This window comes from Amblyraja radiata, chromosome 4, assembly GCF_010909765.2.
Source record: "Amblyraja radiata isolate CabotCenter1 chromosome 4, sAmbRad1.1.pri, whole genome shotgun sequence".
Classification (NCBI taxonomy): Eukaryota; Metazoa; Chordata; class Chondrichthyes; order Rajiformes; family Rajidae; genus Amblyraja; species Amblyraja radiata.
The window spans coordinates 31,396,432-31,417,760 of record NC_045959.1 but is presented as its reverse complement, the minus strand read 5'-3'; the positions used below and the strand labels follow the sequence as shown (position 1 = coordinate 31,417,760).

At 45.9% G+C, this 21,329-nt stretch overlaps 1 protein-coding gene across 1 annotated transcript in view; it reads left to right on the top strand.

The window, feature by feature from the left end:
- colec10 (collectin subfamily member 10) overlaps positions 1–21,329 on the top strand; it is an 86,159-nt gene that overhangs the window by 6,106 nt on the left and 58,724 nt on the right. The window contains exon 2 of the mRNA XM_033019201.1: positions 11,993–12,135. Coding sequence (XP_032875092.1) covers positions 12,012–12,135 — 124 coding nt within the window. The 5' untranslated portion in view covers positions 11,993–12,011. The remainder of the gene's footprint in view (positions 1–11,992; positions 12,136–21,329) is intronic.

The window sequence follows — 21,329 nt, the reverse complement described above, 5'->3', positions numbered from 1 at the left end:
GGTTCTCCCATAAGCTAGGGTGCAGTCATGATATTTCAACCTACTCCATTGCAGACTTTGGACTTTTTCTCTGTTACTGTAATGCATAATAGTAAGATTAAACGAGAACTTACCAGTTTGAAGTTTGATCTGTATTTTATGAGGAGTTACGATGAGGGATTACGTGAAGAACCCGTCCAGCACGCATGCGCGACATACTTCAAAGCAGAGGTGTGGAATCACAGGAAACAATAATTGAAATAAACATAGTAAAGAAAAGGAGAACTAAAAATACCAGTTGATCTCTATAATTGAGGGTGGGAGCGGAGGGCACGTAATCCCTCATCGTAACTTCTCATAAAATAAAGATCAAACTTCAAACTGGTAAGTTCTCGTTTAATCTTACTATTTGACTTCGGAGTCACGTGAGTGACTACGTGAAGATTTTAAAGCTCTGTGATTTCAAACCGTATAACAGTTCATACTTCATTCGCTGCTGAAGTCATTCGAGGGAGGAAGTATGTTATTGTAATCAACCATGAATTTGTTTGTAAAACAATAATGGTGTTATTAACAATAACAAGACCAAAAAGCTCCCCCGGGCTTAAATTATATATTTGCAGATTCTAATACTATTTCTGCAAACTATACAGGTTCTGCCAGCGGCTTGTTATAAAAGTTTGGAACGTATACTCCCTATACCATCCCGCTGTAGCCAGGATGTGGTCCATAGGCACGTCCATCCTCTTAGTCACCGATGTGGATGCTGCCCTGGTGGAGTAAGATTTATACACGTTAGTATTTACTCCAGCAACTCCCAGTACCTGCTTAAGCCACTTGGGATAGTTTGGCTCGTCACCCGACCATGAGGTTTCTTGTGGCTGACCCATAAGGCTTTTTCTCTCCCTCGGGGATTTCTTATTGTGTCGATGTAATTCAATAAGTGGATCATGACACATAACTGTGGTTCAGGTGGGTGTGCCCGGAATTCCATGGCTGGACCTGATGTTCCTGGTCTGCTCTGTTTGATCAGCCCCTGAATGGTAAATGTGACACGGTCTGGTGTTATAACCATATTGTCCAATCGTAGTAGATGGAGGAACTGGACTCTTTGTGCTGAGACAAGGCCATCAGCATGACCGTCTTCAGGGTAGGCTGTTCCAGGGTGAGGGACCTGGCTGGTGACCATCCCCTAAGGTACGTCAGAACCACACTGACATCCCAGATTTGGGTGTACCTAGGTCTGGGGATTAGAGTTGAATATGCCTCTCCTGAATTTGATCACCAGTGGGTGGTACCCTATCGCCTGTTGTCCTGGTGCCTGAGTAGGCTGACAGAGCACTTCTGGCTGTATTGATGGTGCAGTAGCTGAGTCCTTCATTGTGATGAAGACCTGCCAGGAACTCCAGTACAGGTTTTGTTGTAGTTGAATATGTAGTTCCTGTATTTGAACAGTATCTTCCCACTTCTTGATGTTCGCCAAGTATGTTCCCTTGTGGATATGCGATGGGATGCTGTCATCGTGTCGATAGTGCTGTCTGACAATCCAGGCCCAGCAGTTGTCTTTCCAATTCTGCAACCCAGGCCCAGCAGTGGTCTTTTCAAATCTGCAACCCAGTAGTTTAATTTATCGTGGCATGGGTGGCTTATGCCTGAAACTGGGTGAGTTGATAAGTCTGGGCTACTGGGAAAATCATTAGGGTTTTAATGACCATGTCGAGGACCACTGGGAACCATGACTGTGGGTTTAGTCGGGTACTATCAAAATACCTGAAGCAGAGTCCATCTGTATTTTGCGTAGTACCCGACTGATGAGGCCGTAGTACCTGACTGATGAGGTAGAAAAGGGGAGAACATAGAGATTAGATTCCCCCCCCCAGTTCAGCGGGAATGTATCCATTGCCGCTGCCTCAGAATCTGGTTTCATGCGACATACATCGGTACGTGGTGATTCAATTGAAATACAGGGAAATCGATATCTGGTGTTCCATATTGCTTTGTATTTTCAGCAAATATTTTGGTTTAATATGTCTGTTTACAGTATTTAGCTCACCTGGTAGGTAAGTTTGCTGATGGTCAAATATGTTTGACGACATACGGTTACCAATTGTTAAATAAATTGTCACATGATATCGATTTTATTCCGCCCAAGTGGTTTGGTATATGCCACCACTGTGATGTTGTTAATTTATAAACGAACATGCAAAATGGTGCACTACTGAACAATATGCTTTTACCCATAGAACGTACTCAATATTTCCAACTAGGTTTTATGCCCAGTGTCTGTAGTGATGACGACTCCAGATTAGTCCATTTACCACCATGTTCTGGGTATGGGTTATTTTGTTTAAACACTAGCACCTTAGCTCTAATGGAAAGGTTCAAGTTAAGTAGCTGGTAATGCTGCTAATTCCCAAATTATTCTTGCAACTTTGTTGAATGGTTGGTTGATTGTTACCATTAATTGTTACAGGTTGTGCCATACGCTGACTCTCCTTATGGCAATGTTATAGATGAGTGGATAGAGTTAATTGAATACCAGATAGTCAATAGTTGTGGATAGTGTCAACGTAGATTTATCTGGATTGTATGACAGAGCCCAGGCTAAATAAGTTTTAGTAGCTAATGCTGCTGATTTAGCTATTTCCATGGATTTGTCTGTCGTTAATATCATAGAGACATGCCATGACGATATGTTCCTTAATAGTGTCAGGGCTGGTTTGAATATCTGGAAACAGTTTTGGCTCATATTAACCATTGTCAATAATTTATACTGCCATAGTTACCCCATCCAGGTATATTGTGGTATCTCCGAAAATCTTTTATGAATGGGTACTGAATAGTATGCATCTTTTAAGTCGATGTCTACCATAAAGTATCCTAGGAAATCCACGATTAGCAGTTACAAGTTTCCATAAAGTGTGTATACCTGGTGAAAATACTCAAGTGGTTAAGTCAATGATGGTGCGACATTCACCATCTTTGGGTTTTTTGGTATCAAAGGTTCATATTAGACTTCTTTATGACCCCTTTGTATATCTTCTCCAGTTAGCTAGTCCCTCATGTTCTTTTTTAGTGGGAGGGTAAACCCCTTTGGGGTGCATGCTGAACTGGTGGCAGGTTTCTTAATTCAATTTTTATCCTTGAATATTTTTGGTATATAACTACCAAGTGTGATAGATCTTCATGCTTCCAACCCAGGTGTGATTCCCCCCCCCCCCCCCCCCTGTTAGTACAAACCCTTCACCTTTTATGTGATGGTAGGAACCATACTTATCTGTCTTCACTGTTGTTTAGTGGTGTGTTCATTTCTTCGGTTTCTGGTTGCTTGTCTGTAGGGATGGTGTTGTTGGGGGTGGCGCATTTTCCATGGGGCCTGCTCTGGACCCTGGCCTGAAAAGGCTTACGGGGGCTGGCATGCGGGCCCCGAGCTTTCACCAGTACCATTAAGTAGACGCCTACTGGTGGACGCGTGGAGGTACTGCTGTCTGGTTTTGTGTGGTTTGCTCATTCCAGGCCCTGCCCTCTTGATGCCGAATATCTTGGACACTTCGTCCAATTTTTAGGCTTGGTTTGGTAACTTTGCCAGATAGCAGGATCTGTGGTTGTGAGGTCGGCGTTCTCACAATCCTGTGAATTTTTTAGGTTGAGGGCAGGTTTTATGACTTCCTTCGAGAAGTTGCGGAGCATACTGTGTTGAACAGTAGGGTCAGGTGTTTTGCCATACTACTCTGCCCCTCTGGAATGAGCATGCAAAAATGATAGCCGACGTCAGGGGTATCAAATGCAATTTAAGATATTTGGGTTTTTAAATGCCCTGCTCAATATAGCCCCAATAATGGTAGGCACTTTGAGTAAATGCAATTTTGGGGAGGCGTGATAAAATCCGACGCCTCATGACTACCTGTCTTGGAGAGGTTTTTTGGAAAAAACAGTTAGTAAGCTGGCCGTCAGTTTAGACTGAAAAGGCCATCTCGCTCATGGTGTAGCCACGTAGCGGCCACACCCAGCAGCTCTTCCTGATCCTGTACCTCAAGCATACTCCCGATGTTGTTCAGCCAGTGACCCCTCTTCTTGACCAGCCCAGCCCTGGTCGCCATCGATCCCTCGATAAAGGAGATGGCCAGTTCTGTAGTGCACTGGAGCAGGAGTGTTATGCTTCCTTGGCGAGCTTGCCCCAGCTCCCGAGACAAGTCTCGCTGGAGTTTTTTACTCCATGACCTTACTCTAGGCTTGGAGAACAGACACTTTCTTGCTCTCGGGCGGTAGTTTGATGTGCCGGTTCCATCTTCCGTGTCTGTCTCCAGCCCGAGGTTTGGTTGCTGACTTTGCTCTAGAGGCTGCCTGCCGTATTCGGGCGGCATTTCTGTGGTTCTCGGGCGGCGAGTCTCCTTGTCGGGAGTATGCAGGGATTACCGGCCGGTTTTTGAGTTTCCCTCCAGTCCGCTGCTGTTGGTCAGACAGCTGTTAGCGGACTGGGCATCGGCTCAGTACCCTGACTGTGGACTGCAGCGTGTACGGTCCAGGTGCCGCCTCTCCCCCCTCCACTGACGGAACGCTCCTTCCCTGGAGTCGAACGGGGGCCGCTTCCCTCTGTTCTGCTTTGCTCTCTCCAGTTTCCCCTGGAGCAACAAAGAGGAGCAAAGTTGTAAAATCGAACCTGTGGGTAAGTACTTACCTAACGGTCCGTTCTTTCAGGCTTGTAGCGGGAGCGCCCGTACTCCCGTTCGTCGCTGTTGCATCTGCGTGAACGCTCATGTCGTGCATGCGTGCTGGACGGGTTCTTCACGTAGTCACTCATGTGACTCCGAAGTAAAATGAGTCTCTTCTATTCCAGCCTTGTGCTGTCTGAGGTGGCCGATGAATTACTGTCTCCATATTCAACACTGAAACAATCACTTAAACCAAAACTAATTCTTGTGCAATTTCTCATGTTTAAAAACATGAGGCAGATTTTACAACTGTAGAATTGCCAAGCCCAGGTCGCACGCTACCACATGTCCAAAATTTCAACAGTGTGCAGGAAGGAACTGCAGATGCTAGTTTACACCAAAGTTAGACACAAAATGCTGGAGTAACTCAGCGGGACAGGTAGCTTCTCTGAAGAGAAGGAATGGGCCACTTTTCGGGTCGAGATCATACTTATTGTATGCCTTGTTGTCAGCTTCCCCTCAGCTAACAATGAACCATTCTATATTCCCTTGTCAGCCACTGCTTAGATCTGTCATTTTCACACATTACCCTACCATATCTCTAGACACCCTCTCCCCTGACTCACAGTCTGAAGAAGGAGCTCGACCCAAAACGTCATCCATTCCTTCTCTCCAGAGATGTTGCCTGTCCCGCTGAGTTACTCCAGCATTTTGTGTCTGTCTAACTTTTGCAATACTTACCTCAAAAATTCCAAATTGTTGACACTCCAAATGCATGTTCTTGCATTCCAGAACGAATTTGGATAGCCTCCATAACTAGGAATCTGTGACCTTCAAAAAATTACAATAATGAATATAGGAAGGGCATACAGTGCATTCAGAAAGTATTCAGACCCCTTCACTTTTTCCACATTTTGTTACGTTACAGCCTTATTTTAAAATGGCTTAATTAAAATGGATTAAAATAAAATTCATTATTTTTATCAACAATCTACACACAATACCCCAGAATGAAGAAGCTAAAACAGATGTTTAAAATTTTTTGCAAAGTAATTAAAAATAAATAACTGAAATATCACATTTACATAAGTATTCAGACCCTTTGCTTATGACACTCAAATATGAGCTTGGATTCATCCTGTTCCATTGATTATCCTTGAGATGTTTCTACAACTTGAGTGGAGTCCACCAGTGGTAAATTAAATAGATTGTACATGATTTGGAAAGGCACACACCTGTCTATATAAGGTCCCACAGTTGACGGTGCATGTCAGAGCAAAAACCCAAGCCATGAGGATGAAAGAATTGTCCGTAGACCTCCGAGACAGGATTGTGTCAAGACACAGATCTGGGGACGGGTATAAAACAATTTCTGCAGCATTTCAGGTCCCAAAGAGCACGGTGGCCTCTGTCATTCTGAAATGGAAGAACTTTGGAACCACCAGGACTCTTCATTAGAGCTGGCTGCCCGGCTGAGCAACCGGGGGAGAAGGGCCTTGGTCAGGGAGGTGACCAAGAACCCGATGGTCACTCTGACAGAGCTCCAGAGTTACTCTGTGGAGATGGGAGAACTTTCCAGAAGGACAACTATATCTGCATCACTCCACCAATCAGGCCTTTTTGGTAGAGTAGCCAGACGGAAGCCACTCCTCAGTAAAAGGCACATGACAGCCCTCTTGGAGTTTGCCAAAAGGCACCTAAAGGACTCTCAGACCATGAGAAACAAGATTATCTGGTCTGATAAAACCAAGATTGAATTCTTTGGCCTGAATGCCAAGCATCACGTCTGGAGGAAACCAGGCACCGCTCATCACCTGGCCAATACCATACCTACGGTGAAGCATAGTGGTGGCAGCATCATGCTGTGGGGATGTTTTTCAGTGGCAGGAACTGGGAGACTAGTCAGGATCGAGGGAAGGATGAACGGAGCAAAGTACAGAGAGATCCTTGGTGAAAACCTGCTCCAGAGCGTTCTGGACCTCAGACTGGGGCTGAGGTTCACCTTCCAACAGGCCAACGACCCTAAACACACAGCCAAGACAATGCAGGAGTGGCTTCATGACATGTCTGTGAATGTCCTTGAGTGGCCCAGCCAGAGCCCGGACTTGAACCCGATCGAACATCTCTGGAGGGACCTGAAAATAGCCGTGCATCGACGCTCCCCATCCACCTGACAGAGCTTGAGAGGATCTGCAGAGGAGAATGGGAGAAATGACCCAAACACAGGTGCGTCAAGCTTGTAGCGTCATACCCAAGAAGACTTGAGGCTGTAATCGCTGCCAAAGGTGCCTCAACAAAATACTGAGTAAAGGGTCTGAATACTTATGTAAATGTGATATTTCAGTTATTTCTATTTAATTACTTTGCAAAAATGTCTAAACAGCTGTTTTTGTTTTTTTATTATGGGGTATTGTGTGTAGATTGATGATTTAAAAAAAAAAGAATTTAATCCATTTTAGAATAAGGCTGTAAAGTAACAAAATGTGGAAAACGTGAAGGGGTCTGAATACTTTCTGAATGCAATGTAAGCTGTGGGCCTGATAAAATTACAATAATGAATAGAGGGAGGGCATATGTGATAGGAATATTCAAAATATGATTTATGGCTTAAAATGTTCAACAGCCGGAAAATATTGTTGATATCAAATATGTTCCTTTGTGCATTCAGATATCAATAGCGTTGCTTGCAGCAGGAGTCAGATATTCATTATATAGCAAATGTTACCCTCAGGAACTTCTATAATTTCCACATTGTGAATTGAAATAAAAAGCAGAAATAAATCTCTGCTGTTCTCAAAAGAGATTTTTTTTCACAGGCCGTTTTGCGAAAAATACAAAAGCAAAGCACATACATAAAAAAACATAGAGTCATGACTGCTGACAGGATATTGTAAGTTATCATGAGTTCTTTGCTCATTTGACTGAAGATTTAATCATGAGATCTGGGGAGACGTCGGGAGATGACTACAACACATGCCCAAAGAGACGGCACAAGCATCACACAAAATATATTGTTGGCTTCTGCCGTCAGACCACTGGGGGTGTGGTAGTTCACCAATCTGACTGTCAACCCAAAGACAGACACAAAACGCTGGAGTAACTCAGCGGGACAGGCAGCATCTCTGGAGAGAAGGAACGGGTCGAGACCCTTCTTCAGACTGAGAGTCAGGGGAGAAGGAGTCTAGAGTCTACAGAGAAAGGTAAGGTGCGAAAATGACAGATCAAAGCAGATGATGATAAGGAAATATAGAATGGTTCATTGTTAGCTGAGTGGAAAGTGACATTGCAGCATACAATCAGTAATATTTAATCAGGAGATCAATAGAGCTAGTCAGAGAACTAGAATGGGGAGGGACAGAGAGAGAGGGAGGGAAAGCAAGGGTTGCTTGATGTTAAAGAAATCAATGTTCATACCGCTGGGGTGTAAGCTGCCCAAGCGAAATATGAGGTGCCATTCCTGTTATTTGCATTGGGCCTCACTCTGACAATGGAGGAGGCCCAAGATAGAAAGGTCAGTATGGGAATGGGAGGGGGAGTTAAAGTGTTTGGCAACCGGGAGATCATGTAGGCCTAGACGGACTGAGCGGTGGTGTTCAGCTAAACGATCTCCGAGCCTGCGCTTGGTCACGCTAATATATAAAGGTCCACACCAAGAACAGCAGATACAGCAGATGAGGTTGGTGGAAGTGCATGTGAACCTCTGCCTCACCTGAAAAGACTGTCGGGGTCCTTGGACAGGGTCGAGGGAGGAGGTATAGGAACAGGTATTACACAACCCAGCTGCTTTGAATAATGATTTCAAATTACAAGTTCAAATTGCATGGCAACTTTAAAAAGTTAAATTAGGTCAATTGAATAAATCTGGAATGAAAGGGGCATCATCAGCAAAGACGACCACAACATTACTGCCTTAAAACCAACCTGGTTCCCCAGCATCCCTGTGTAAAGGAGATCTACCTTTCTCCATGGGCTTGGTCTGGATGCGGCAAGACACAAAGTACTTGACTCTTCACCTTCGAAAACAACACTCGTTTTGAAGATGATTCAAGTCAAGTCAAGTCAAGAGTTTATTGTCATGTGTCCCAGATAGGACAATGAAATTCTTGCTTGCTGCAGCACCACGGAATATTGTAAGCATAAATACAGAGCAGTTCACTGTGTCTATATAGCATAGACCACACATATACACGTAAATAAACAGCTGTTACAGTTCAGAGTCTGTTTGTTGGCTGATGGCTGTGGGGAAGTAGCTGTTCCTGAACCTGGATGTACCAGATTTCAGGCTCCTGTACCTTCTACCCGATGGCAGCGGAGAGATGAGTGCGTGGCCAGGATGGTGTGGGCCCTTGATGATGTTGGCAGCCTTTTTGAGGCAGCGACTACGATAGATCCCTTCGATGGTGGGGAGGTCAGAGCCGATGATGGGCTGGGGAGTGGTCACAACTTTCTGCATTCTTTTCCGCTCCTGGGCGCTCAAGTTGCCGAACCAGGCAACGATGTAACCGGTCAGCATGCTCTCTCCTGTGCACCGGTAGAAGTTCGAGAGAGTCCTCCTCGACATACCAACTCGCAGGAACCTTCTCAGAAAGTAGAGAGGCTGATGTGCTTTCTTTATAATTGCATCAGTGTGCTGGGACCAGGAAAGGTCTTCGGAAATATGCACGCCCAGGAATTTGAAGCTCCAGACCCTTTCCACCATTGATATAAACGGGACTGTGGGTCCCTATCCTCAACACCACATTTTCAGTATGATTTAAGATGGCATTTTAAAACATTGTCTCATTATTATTGACGTTACTTAAGATTCTGTTTTGCACTGTGTGAGTGTAGACTTTGACCCACACAAATGAAAATGCATATTTTTAATCCTTACGTTTGTTGCCTCTTACCAATACTATGCAGGCTGTACGTCTGTGCTGCCAGCAAAAAGGCAATAACACTCTTATCCAAATATTTAACTCTGAAAAATTACATGGGACAAACATGCTCAAGGATGGTAAATTAAACTGACAAACCACATCCAGAGCTATTGAAGAAGGGTCTCGACCCGAAATGTCACCCATTCCTTCTCTCCAGAGATGCTGCCTATCCCACTGAGTTACTCCAGCATTTTGTGTCTACCTTCAGGTTTGTAAGTTAAATGGTTTGGTGTAAAATGTAAAATAGTCCCTAGTGTGCGTAGAGTGGGGATCGCTGGTCGGAGCGAACTTGGTTGGCCGAAGGGCTTGTGTCTGCGTGGTATCTCTATATCTGTGACAGTAGAAGGACAGATAGGTTAATAAGGCACCTGAAATACTTGCTTTTATTAGCCAGGGTATGGAATATAAAGTAGGTATATATAAGATCATGCATATTAGAATTAGAATGCGATGTAAAGCGCCTTGAGTATTAGAAAGGCGCTATATAAATCCCATCCATTATTATTTATTATCATTCATATTTCGTTCCCTGCAGTCATAACAGCAAAAAAAAAAAAAACACACAATTAACACAGTTTCACACAAACATCCATCACAGTGAATCTCCAAACACCTCCTCACTGCGATGGAAGGCAAAAGTCTTATCTCTTCCCTGTTCTTCTCCCGCGGTCGGGCAGTCAAACTGCTGCGTCAAGGCGATCAAGGCTCTTGATGTTAAAGCCCCCAGCGGGTGATGGTAAGTCCTGCAGCCGATTAAGCCGCGCCGGGCGATGTAAGGCCCTGCGCCAGGCCAATTCAAACCCTGTGATTCGGGGCAGGCGAAGTTGCCGTTGCGGGAGTTCTCCCACCAGGGACCTGCGAGCTCCCGATTTTACCATCCACAGGGACTGCGGCCGAAGCCTCCGAAGCTCCGGTCGGGTCACAGCCGCTGTATATAGGTTAATATCAACTATATCAAACTATAGTTAGCCCACGCCAAGAGTATCATCTATTGTTCTGTTCACTTTGCTACTGAAGGACTTGATAGCACTCGTGAGAGTGACAAAGAAGGTTTACCATGATTGAAGAATTATATTTTTGAGAAGTAACTGACAAGATTTGGTTTGTTTTCTACGGGATGAATGTCTAGTGGGCGGCACGACTCTTGTCAGCAGCGGCCTCTGCAGTCCGTCTGTCTTTTTTAAAATTGTTTTCTGTCTTGTTCTATGTAGTTTTTATTGTTTTTTTTGTCGGGGTATGTGTGTGGGGGTGGGGTGGGGTGGGGGAACTTTAAGGTATTTCCCCTGCACGGGAGACCCGACCTTTTCTTTGTCGGGTCTCCGTTGTCGTTGGGGTTGCAACGTGGAGCGGCCTCCAACAGGAATGACCTGGGGCTCCAGTCGCGGAGCTGCGGATCTACTCACCATCACGGAGCTGGCCGAGTCCGGAGCGGGTGTAGCTGTGGTGGAGCGCTGCTGTGACCCGACACCCGGAGATTCGGAAGCTCCTACCGCAGGTCTGTGGACAGTAATATCGGGAGCCCGCGAGTCCCTGGTGGGAGACCGCTTTTCGGGGCTTCCGCAACGGCGACTTCTCCCGCCCGAGTTGCGGGGTTGAAGATTACCTGGAGCGGGGCCTGCATCACCGCCCCGCGCGGCTTGGAATGGCCGCGGGACTTTGTGAGCGCCCTCCGGGGCTCCAAAACCAAGACCCGGTGCGTGGCCTTGCATCACCCGGCGTGGCTTTAATGGCTGCGGGACATTTAACATCGCCCGCCGGGGGCTTTGACTCTGTCTTTGACTCTGACATGGAGGGGAGAGGGGAGTGCAGGGGAGAAATATGTTTAAGTTTTGCCTTCCATCACAGTGAGGAGGACTCATTGTGATGGATGTTTATGTGAATTGAATTGTGTTGGTGTGTGTCTTGGTTCTTTTTTTGTATGGCTGCAGAAACCAAATTTCGTTTGAACCTCATGTGAGGTTCAAATGATAATAAAAGGTATTGTATTGTATTGTAATTAAGGTGCTCACAATCATGAAAAGCATCAATAAAGTTAACAATAGGTTCCCATTTCCAGTGGCATAGGTGGCAGAGATTTAAGGAGGTGAAGAAGAATTAGAGGGAGTTGAGAAAATGTTTTTACCCAAAGAACAAGGTGATGTTGGTGTTCATGACCTGAAAATCAGGAACCCTAATCACATTACATCGTATCTAGATTGTCTGAGGATAGTCTGAAGAAGGGTCTCATCCCGAAGCGTCACCCCTTAATTCTGTCCAGAGATGCTGCCTGTCCCGCTGAGTTACTCCAGCATTTTGTGTCTATCCTTAGCATTTAATAAGCCAGAAACTACAAGGCTATGGAGCGAGAGTGTGAATCTGAATGGACCATCCCAGAACTATACTCAAAGTCAAGAGTTATCTCAGAAGGAAGCTCAAAGCCTGCTGTGTTTGGTTCTTTTTCAGGTTCAAAACAACTCAAAGAATGGAAGTTGAGTGGGTGACAAAGTTTTTGCTCTTGCACTTATTTCTACATTCGTGCACTCTGTCAACCCATCGCACTGCCTCCGACAGTTGCACAACCCACATCATCTTGCCAGGACCTGAAGGTATTGAAAATATATATATATATTATCTCATTGAGGACCCTCGGACTATCTTTGATCGGACCTTGCACTAAACGTTATTCCCTGATCATGTATCTACACACTGTGATTGTAATCATATATTGTTTTTCCGCTGACTAGATAGCACGCAACAAAAGCTTTTCACTGTGATAATAATCTGAACTATACTAACTAAACTAAACTAATATTTCAGATTAGTAATTCTCAACAGATCACCAAATTGTTAGTGTCGTAATGATAATGCACACATTAAACAGATCTCTCTGTGGTGTGATCTCGATTTGGTTTCATGCAGCTAATTTTCTGAATAATTCCCTATCCTACCTTCAACAAATGGATCGAGTACCAATAAACTGACCATCCAGGCAAAACACAAAGTGCTGGAGTAACTCCGCGGGTTCGGCAGCATCCCTGGAGAACATGGACAGGTGATGTTTCTGGTCGGAGCCCTTCTTCATACTGACTGCAGGGATGGTGGGGAGGGATGGGGGGGGGGGGGGGCAGGACAAAGCATGACAGGTGATCGCATGCAAGGGAGTTTCTTGATAGACGGATAGTTGGACAAAGGCCAGAGATGAACACGCACAAGGTGTGAAACAAAAGGATTAGAGAGTTGCAAACTAGCTAGGGGATTGATGAGACAATCAGAGGATTGATGAGATCAGTCTGAAGAAGGGTCTCGACCCGAAATGTTGCCTATTTCCTTCGCTCCATAGATGCTGCCTCACCCGCTGGCTTTCTCCAGCATTTTTGTCTACCTTAGAGGACTGATGAGATGCAAATTGTTTAGGAATGTAGGTGGAGGGGAGCAGAGGGGAGAGATAGTTGGGAAAAGAAATGGAGGTTAGGTTTGAGGGGGAGAAAGGAGAGGGGGGGTTTGTAGAGGTCGCCTAAAGTTGAGGCACCTTATCCACTTATTTCTCACTTCCTCTCTCCGTCCACTAACATTCCCAAACAATTTGCACCTTGTCTACTCCGCTATTCCATCATGGCTGATCTATTTGTCTCTCTCAACCCCATTCACCCGCCTTCTCCATGTAACCTTTAAAGCCCTTTCTAATCAAGAACCTATCAATCTCCACCTTAAAAAACACCCAATGACGGCTCCACAGCTGTCTGTGGCAATGAATCCCACAGATCACCACACTCTATTTAAAGAAATTCCTCCTTATCTCCATTCTAAAGACTTTTTATTCTGAGACTGTGCCCCCTGGTTCTTGACTCTCCCATTACTGGAAGTATCCTTTCCACGTCCATTCTATCCTGCCCTTTCATTATCCAATCGGATTCAATGAGATCCCCCCTCACTCTTCTAATCCAGCGAGTACATTTCCAGAGCCATCCAACACTCCTCATATGTTAACCCACTTATTCCCGGCTTCATTCTAATAAAGCTCCTCTGGACACTCTAGGGCCCAAAACTGCTCACAATATTCCAAATGTGGCCTCCCCAGCACCTAATAAAGGCTCAGTATTACATCCTTGCTTTTATAATCAAGTCCCCTCAAGGTGAACACAAGCTTTGCATTTGCCTTCCTTGTCCCAACTCAACCTGCACACTAACCTTCACGCAGTTCCTGAACCAGTACTGCCAAGCCCCTTTGCACGCCCGATTTCCGAATCCTCACCCCATTTACAAAATAGCCTACACCATTATTCTTTCTCACAAAGTGTATGAATCAACACTTTGCTACGATGAATTCCATTTGCCCACTCTCCCAACCTGTCCGAGTCCTTCTGCAGGCTCCCTGTTTCCACAACATTATCTGCCCCTCTACCTATCCTCGTATCAGCTGCTAACTCAGAAGCGTCCACGTCGCGGGGCTGGAAACTGGAAGTATCCTGAGCTAATTCTGCTACCGCCATCATCGAATGCGACAAGTGATGGCTTCCACTGATTGTCGCCGGAAGCTCGGGTCCTTCTCAGGATGGACGATGACAGCGAGGTCAACACTTGTAACAAGATGGACACGAAAAGAAGAAGAAGAAGAAGAAGCAAACTTGGCCACAAAGACATCAAGGCCATCATCCAGATCATTAACATTTAACGTGAAAACTAGCAGACCCAACACCGACCCCGGCGGAACACCACTAAATACTGGCAGCCAAACCGACAAGGCCCCCTTTTGTATTCCCACTCTTTGCCTTCTGCCACTCAGATAATCTTCTATCCACACTGGTACCTTGCCTTTAGTTTTTTTCTAGTTTTTAGAGATTCAGCTTGGGAACAGCCGCTTTGGCCCAATGAGTCTGCGCTAACCACCGATGGCCCGTACACTAGTTCTATCCTACACCGGGACAAATTACAGAAGCCAATTAATCTGAAAACCGGCACATCTTTGGAACGTGGGAGGAAACCGGTGCACCCAGAGGAAGCACACACAGTCACGGGGAGAACGTACAAACTCTGTACAGACGGCACCAGTGGACAGGATCGAACCCTGGTCTCTGGCACTGTGAGGCAGCAAATCTACTGCTGCGTTACTGTGCCTCTAATAACATGGGCTCCTATCTTGTTTAGCAGCCTCACATGCGGCACCTTATCAAAGGCCTTCTGAAATTCCAAGTAAACGACATCCACTGACTATCCTGCTTGTTACTTTCTCAAAAATACCTTCCTTTGCTTTTCTTGGTTAATCGGTCTCTTCCTTGGCCAATCAGAAACCTGCTTCTTTACATTTCATGTCTGTAATAAAAAAGATTCATTTGCTGTATTTTCCTGCCAATGTTTAAAAGTTGATTCTTCAGCTTTGCAAATGGCTGCATACTCGTTCTCTGCTCGATATTTTGCTTGAGTATCTTGCATTGAATTTCCCAACTTTAGGTAACCTCCATAAACCCCCCCCCCCCCCCCCTTTCTCCCCCATAACCCCCCCCCCCCATTTCTTTCCATCCTTCCTCCCCTCCCCCCCCCCCCTCCCCTGAGCCCTAGCTGACCTTGTACCTTCATCTCCCTCTCCCCCCACTCCCCCTCTTCCCCCTCCACCTATATTCCCAAACAATTCGCAGCTCAACAATCCTCAAAGTACACAATTCATAACCCTCTAATGTGCAGGAAGGAACTGCAGATGCTGGTTTACACCAAAGATAGACGTAAAATGCTGGGAAAAACTCAGCGGGACAGGCAACATTTCTGGAGAGAAGGAATGGGTGACGGTTCCGATCGAGACCCTTTTTCAGAGGGAGAGGGAGACACACGGAGATATGGAAGTATAAGGTGTGAAAACAAGACATCAAAAGAGCTCAAGGTAAATGTAGAATAGCTCATTGTTAGCTGGGAGAAGAAGCTAACAACAAAGCAAACAGAGATAACATTTAATCAAGGGTCAGTCAGACTGGTCAGAGAACTATGATGGGCGAGGGATGGAGAGAAAGTGATAGCACGGGTTAACTTGAAGTTAGAGAAGTCAATGTTCATACTGCTGGGGTGTAAGCTGCCCAAGCAAAATGTGAGATGCTGTTCCTCCAATATGTGCTGGGCCTCAGTCTGAAAATGGAGGAGGCCCAGGACAGAAAGGTCAGTGTGGGAATGGGAGGGGGTAAAGTGTTTAGCAAACGGGCGATCGGGTAGGTTTTGGCGGACTGAGGAGAGGAGTTCAACTCTGTAATTTGAAAGTAAAGTTTACTCCACTGTTCAATTCTCTAATCCTTTTGTCTCACATCCTTGTGCGTGTTCATCTGTGACCTTTATCCAACCATCTTTCCATCAACTACTCCCCCCAACCCCCCTCCACTCGTGTATGTTCACTGTTATGCTTTGTCCTGCCCCTCCACTCTTCCTATGACCTGCCCTGCTTTTTCGGTCCACGATGTTTGTACCAAACATGATGCCTTATCTAATCTGCCTGTCCATGATCCATATCCCTCTATTCCCTGCACTTCCACGTACCTATCTGAGAACCTCCTAAACCTCACCATAGTATGTCACCACCACCACCCGTGGCAGTGCATTCCAGGCCACCAGAACTCTGTGTAAAAAAACTTGCCACGCATATCTCCATTTAACTTTCCCCCTCTCACCTCATGCCCTCTAGTGATGGACATTCCTACCCTGGGAAAAAAGTTCTGACTGTCTACCCTATCTATGCCTCTCATAAAGGTATATACTTCTATCGTTTCCCCTCTTCCTCTGACATTCCAGTTAAAATGATCCAAGTCTATCCAACCTCTCCCTGCAGCTGTAATTCAAGCAGTTTTCTGGGAAGCCTCCTGTGCACCCTCTACAAAGCCTCCACATCTTCCTGTAATGGGGCGAGCGGAACTTCACGATAAAGGTGAAAGCATTTTAAAAGTGAACACATTGAGAAAATGGTCAAAGCCCCTGTCCCACTTAGGAGACCTAAACAGCAACCTCTGGTGACCTTGCCCGCCACCCAAAAAAAAGGTTGAGGTGACCTGCAACCTCCTACCACCTCCCACGCATATGTTGAAAACCTTCCTCGACTATGAAGAAAACCGGCTTTGACTAGACCTGCGACTAAATAATTATCGATTTTTAAAACAGCAACCTATTTTTAGTCGAGGCCGGTTTTAAACATGATGAAAAACTAGCAGCAACCTAGATGAAGCCTCGACCACCGCCGAAACCACCTTCGACCGTTAGGGAGAGTGACCAAAACCTCCGGTGACCTCATGGAAACCTTGGGTGGCGGGCAAGGTCACCAGAGGTTGCTGTTTAGGTCTCCTTAGAGAAGCACCTCTATATTTGATTCTGGCATCCATGGATTAGAAAAGTGGGATTAAACGCAGGGATTTATGTTCTCTTAATGCTGCAACGATGAGCAATGTTCTTTATTAGAAAGACACGGAGAGAAAGTGCACTAATATCATTCCTCATGATTCATGAAAATCACATTTAAATATGACCGAATATTGGATACTTTGTCCAGGGATCAAGCCACAACCCCACACTGCTCAGCCAAATGCTCAGACATTTATGTTTAGAGAATGTGTGCGGCCACGGTGGTGTAGCGGTAGAGTTGCTGCCTTACAGCGCTTGCAGCGCCAGAGATCCAGGTTTGATCCCGAACACGGATGCCGTCTGTACGTTCTCCCCGTGGCAGCTTGGGTTTTCTCCAAGATCTTCAGTTTCCTCCCACAATCCAAAGACGTACAGGTATGTAGGTTAATTGGCTTGGTGCATGTGTAAATTGTCCCAAGTATGCAAAATAGTGTTGATGTGCGGGGATCGCTGGTTGGCGTGGACTCGGTGGGCTGAAGGGCCTGTTTCTGCGCTGTAACTCTAAACTAAAGAAGCCAATGTCAGTACTCAGGCACCTACCATCCACGTAATCTACATGGGAAACTTGCCTGGCCCTGTGCTGAGAAGCAAAGAATGGATTATTTGTACCACTTGAAAGCACTAATCCTGACCTTTCATCAGTTTCAATTGAGAGTAGATGGATTTGGAAGTAATTAGATGAATTGGATATGTGCCCAATACTTCTTCTCAGAAAAAGGCCAGGCCAGGCAGTACTGACTTGGATCCGATGATGTGGAAAATGCCAGGACGTGTTACGTCATGAAAAAACAGTAAAAATCCAATCCTTAGAATTAGCACATAAACAGTCAAACCAATTACTCAAACCAATTCTCAGCCAAGTTTCTGCACCCTATCTCCCCCAGATTGATTAACATTGTTAGCGTGTAGAAAGATAGCGTGCAACTGCAGATGCTGGTTTCTACGGATGATAAATAACTCTGCGGGGCAGACAGCATCTCTGGAGTAGTTCTCTTCCTCCAACTCTCATCCAGTTTCCCTTCAGATTTAGTCACGGAGTCACTGAGTCACAGAGACACAGTCACAGAGACACAGAGACACAGAGTCACAGTCACAGAGTCACAGAGTCACAGAGACACAGAGACACAGAGACACAGAATCACAGTCAGAGACACAAAGACACAGTCACAGTCACAATCACAGAGACCGCAGAGACACAGAGACACAGAGTCACAGAGTCACAGTCACAGAGACACAGTCACAGAGACACAGTCACCGAGACACAGTCACAGTCACAGAGACACAGTCATAGAGTCAGAGTCACAGAGACACAGTCACAGTAACAGAGTCACAGAGACACAGTCACAGTAACAGAGTCACAGAGACACAGTCACAGTAACAGAGTCACAGAGACACAGTCACAGTCACAGAGTCACAGATACACAGTCACAGTCACAGAGTCACAGTCACAGAGACACAGAGGCACAGAGTCACAGAGACAGTCACAGTCACAGAGACACAGTCACATAGTCACAGTCACATAATCACAGTCACAGTCACAGAGTCACAGTCACAGAGTCACAGTCACAGAATCACAGTCAGAGACACAGAGACACAGATACACAGAGTCACAGAGTCACAGAGTCACAGTCAGTCACAGAGACACAGTCAGAGACACAGAGTCACAGTCAGAGACACAGTCACAGAGTCACAGAGGCATAGTCACAGAGTCACAGAGGCACAGAGTCACAGTCACAGAGACAGTCACAGAGAGAGTCACAGAGTCACATAGTCACAGAGACACAGACGCACAGAGACACAGTTAGAAGTGATGGTTAGAAGTCAGAAGTCACAGTTAGAAGTCATACAGTATGATTCACACCGTCACATAGTCACAGAGTCACAGTGACACACAGTCACACAGTCACACAGTCACAGAGACACAGAGACACAGAGACACAGTCACAGATTATAAAGCTGGTGGGAGGAAAATAGCAGGGTGTGGGTTAGTAGAGGAGGTGGGGTACTGGGAAGGGAAGGGGGGGAGGGGGCAGGAAGAGAGGGGGAGGGGGGTTGTGAGAAGTTACCTTAAATTGGAGGGTTGAATGTTCATGCTGCTGGGTTGTACGCTACTCAAGCAAAATACGAGGTGCTGTGCCTCTAGTTTGTGTGTAGCAATGGAGGAGGCCCTGGGCAGAAAGGTCAGTGTGGGAGTTTAAATGGTTTGATATTTATTTCTCTTCAACCTCCATTCAAAAGCAAGTGGGTAATATACTTCAGTTTTATTAATGGGAGCTTAAATTAAAACAGACATGATTTATGAAATTGACTTGCACGTGAGACTTCAGACCTGAAATGAATGTTAATAACCACAATGTATTACTTCCAATCATTTACAGGATCTATGTAAGCTTTAGTTGAATATAAGTAAATGTTTCATTGTAAACTTTTATCTTGAGGAGGATGAGGGCAGAGTGTTAATTATCTGAATGGGACCATCCTTAACAAAATCCTGCTCTCTTGCTTCTCAAATAACAGGAACTGAGAATTCCCCAGCAATGATATCAGTCGTCCGGCAGAATCTAATCATCAACACAATCGGTACCAACCCTATGGGTTGCCATGGCATTGGAGAGAATTTAATTTTGAATGAGATACATGGTCCACTTGAGCAGATTACTGGGAGGTGAAGGGATAAAGCAGGTGTATCCCCTTAAGTGGTACTGTCTCAAAAGCAAGCAGGAAAGTTGTCCAATGACTTTGGATAATATTTACAGTACCCCATAATCATCATCACCAAAGCAGACTGAAGTCTGTAGAAGGGTCTCGACCTGAAATGTCGCCCACTCCTTCGCTCCAGAGATGCTGCCTATCCCGCACGAGTTACTCCAGCATTTTGCGTCTATCTTCGGTGTGGTTCTGCAGTTCCTTCCTGCACAAAAGTACGCATAGTATGGGAGTAACTCAGCAGGTTAGCAGCAGCTTTGGAGAACGTGGCTAGGTGACATTCCAGGTTGAGACCCTTCTTCATCATGGGCGGAAATCGCTTTTAAACCATGGGGGGATACAATGAGGCCTAACATCTAGGACAGGGGTCGGCAACCTATGGCCCATGGGCCGGATCCAGCCCGTAACCCACTCATCCGGCCCGCTATCTGGATGCTGGGCGCTTCAGCCAGACCTGGGGCAGGCGAGCCGACCTGGGAACTGCAGCCAGTCCCGGGGTAAGCAAGCCGACCTGGGACTGGCTGTAGCGTCCAGGTCACAAAACATGGGGGGGGGGGGGTGAACAGCCCCCCCGTGGACCCCCCCACCACCAGGATTTCCGGCCATGTTGTAGGGGTGGAGTAGAATGCTGGAATAGTGGAGAGGCAGAGGAGTGCACGGCAGGTTGCCAAAAGCAAGGGGGGTTTCGACAAGCAGATGGTTGGAATGAAGGTCAGAGATAAGAACAGAATGTGTGAGTGTTTTAAGGAGTTGTGGATTGTGAAGCCAGGGGAAGGGAGGAGCAGGAAGAGGGGGAGGGGGGGTTGTGAAGGGAGAAACAGTTGGGAGTCCATGTGTAGCATGGGGGGGGGGGGGGAGGGGCAAGAGAGGGGGGAAGAAAGGGTGGGAGAGAAAAAGGGAGGGAGTGGGTTTGAGAGTGGGGGGGGGGGGGGGGTAGGGGGGGGGGTGTAGAGATTACCTAAAATTGGAGAACTCAATATTTATACCATTGGGTTGTAAGTTACCCAAGCTGAATCTCCTAGTCTCCTCAGTCACGCAAAAAGTTGTAGCGTTTTTCTGGTCGCCGCTTAATTTTCAACATGTTTGATGCCAATGAGCGTAGTTTGACTTCTCCTGACGTAGGTGCTGTCGTAGGTTGTCGCCAGGATGACGTAGGTTGTCGCCGGTTTCACGGCGACCTGCTACGAAGATGACAGTCGCCGGCAGTTGCCTAAAAAAAATCGTCAAGTGGGACAGGCCCATTACTGTGAAGCTACATCTTTACTTTGTGTCCTTTTGTCCATTAACCAGCATCTGTAGCTCTCTGTTTTAACGAAGCAGACCATCTGTTAATTGGCATATTGCTATTTGTGATTGTACTTCAAAAGAGTTTCAGAGGCGACCATGTCGCCTGAGGGGATCTGAACGTTTTTATTTCATTGTTCCCAATTTCCATTGCTTTGCGGAACCCGAGATGTGGAAGTTAACCTTCTGTCAAAGACTGTAATTTATGTGTTTTCCTCTAACGCAACCAGTTTATTTTTCTTTGAAATGCAGCCATCACTGCAGAATTGCAAAAGTTATCTTAGGAGGGAAACTACCAAGACATACTGTTTGTGTAGAAAGGAACTACAGATGCTGGTTCATACCAAAGACAGACACAGAGAGCTGGAGTCGCTCAGCGGGTCAGGCAGCATTTCTGGAGAAAAAACGATGGGTGACGTTTTGGGTCGAGACCCTTCTTCAGACT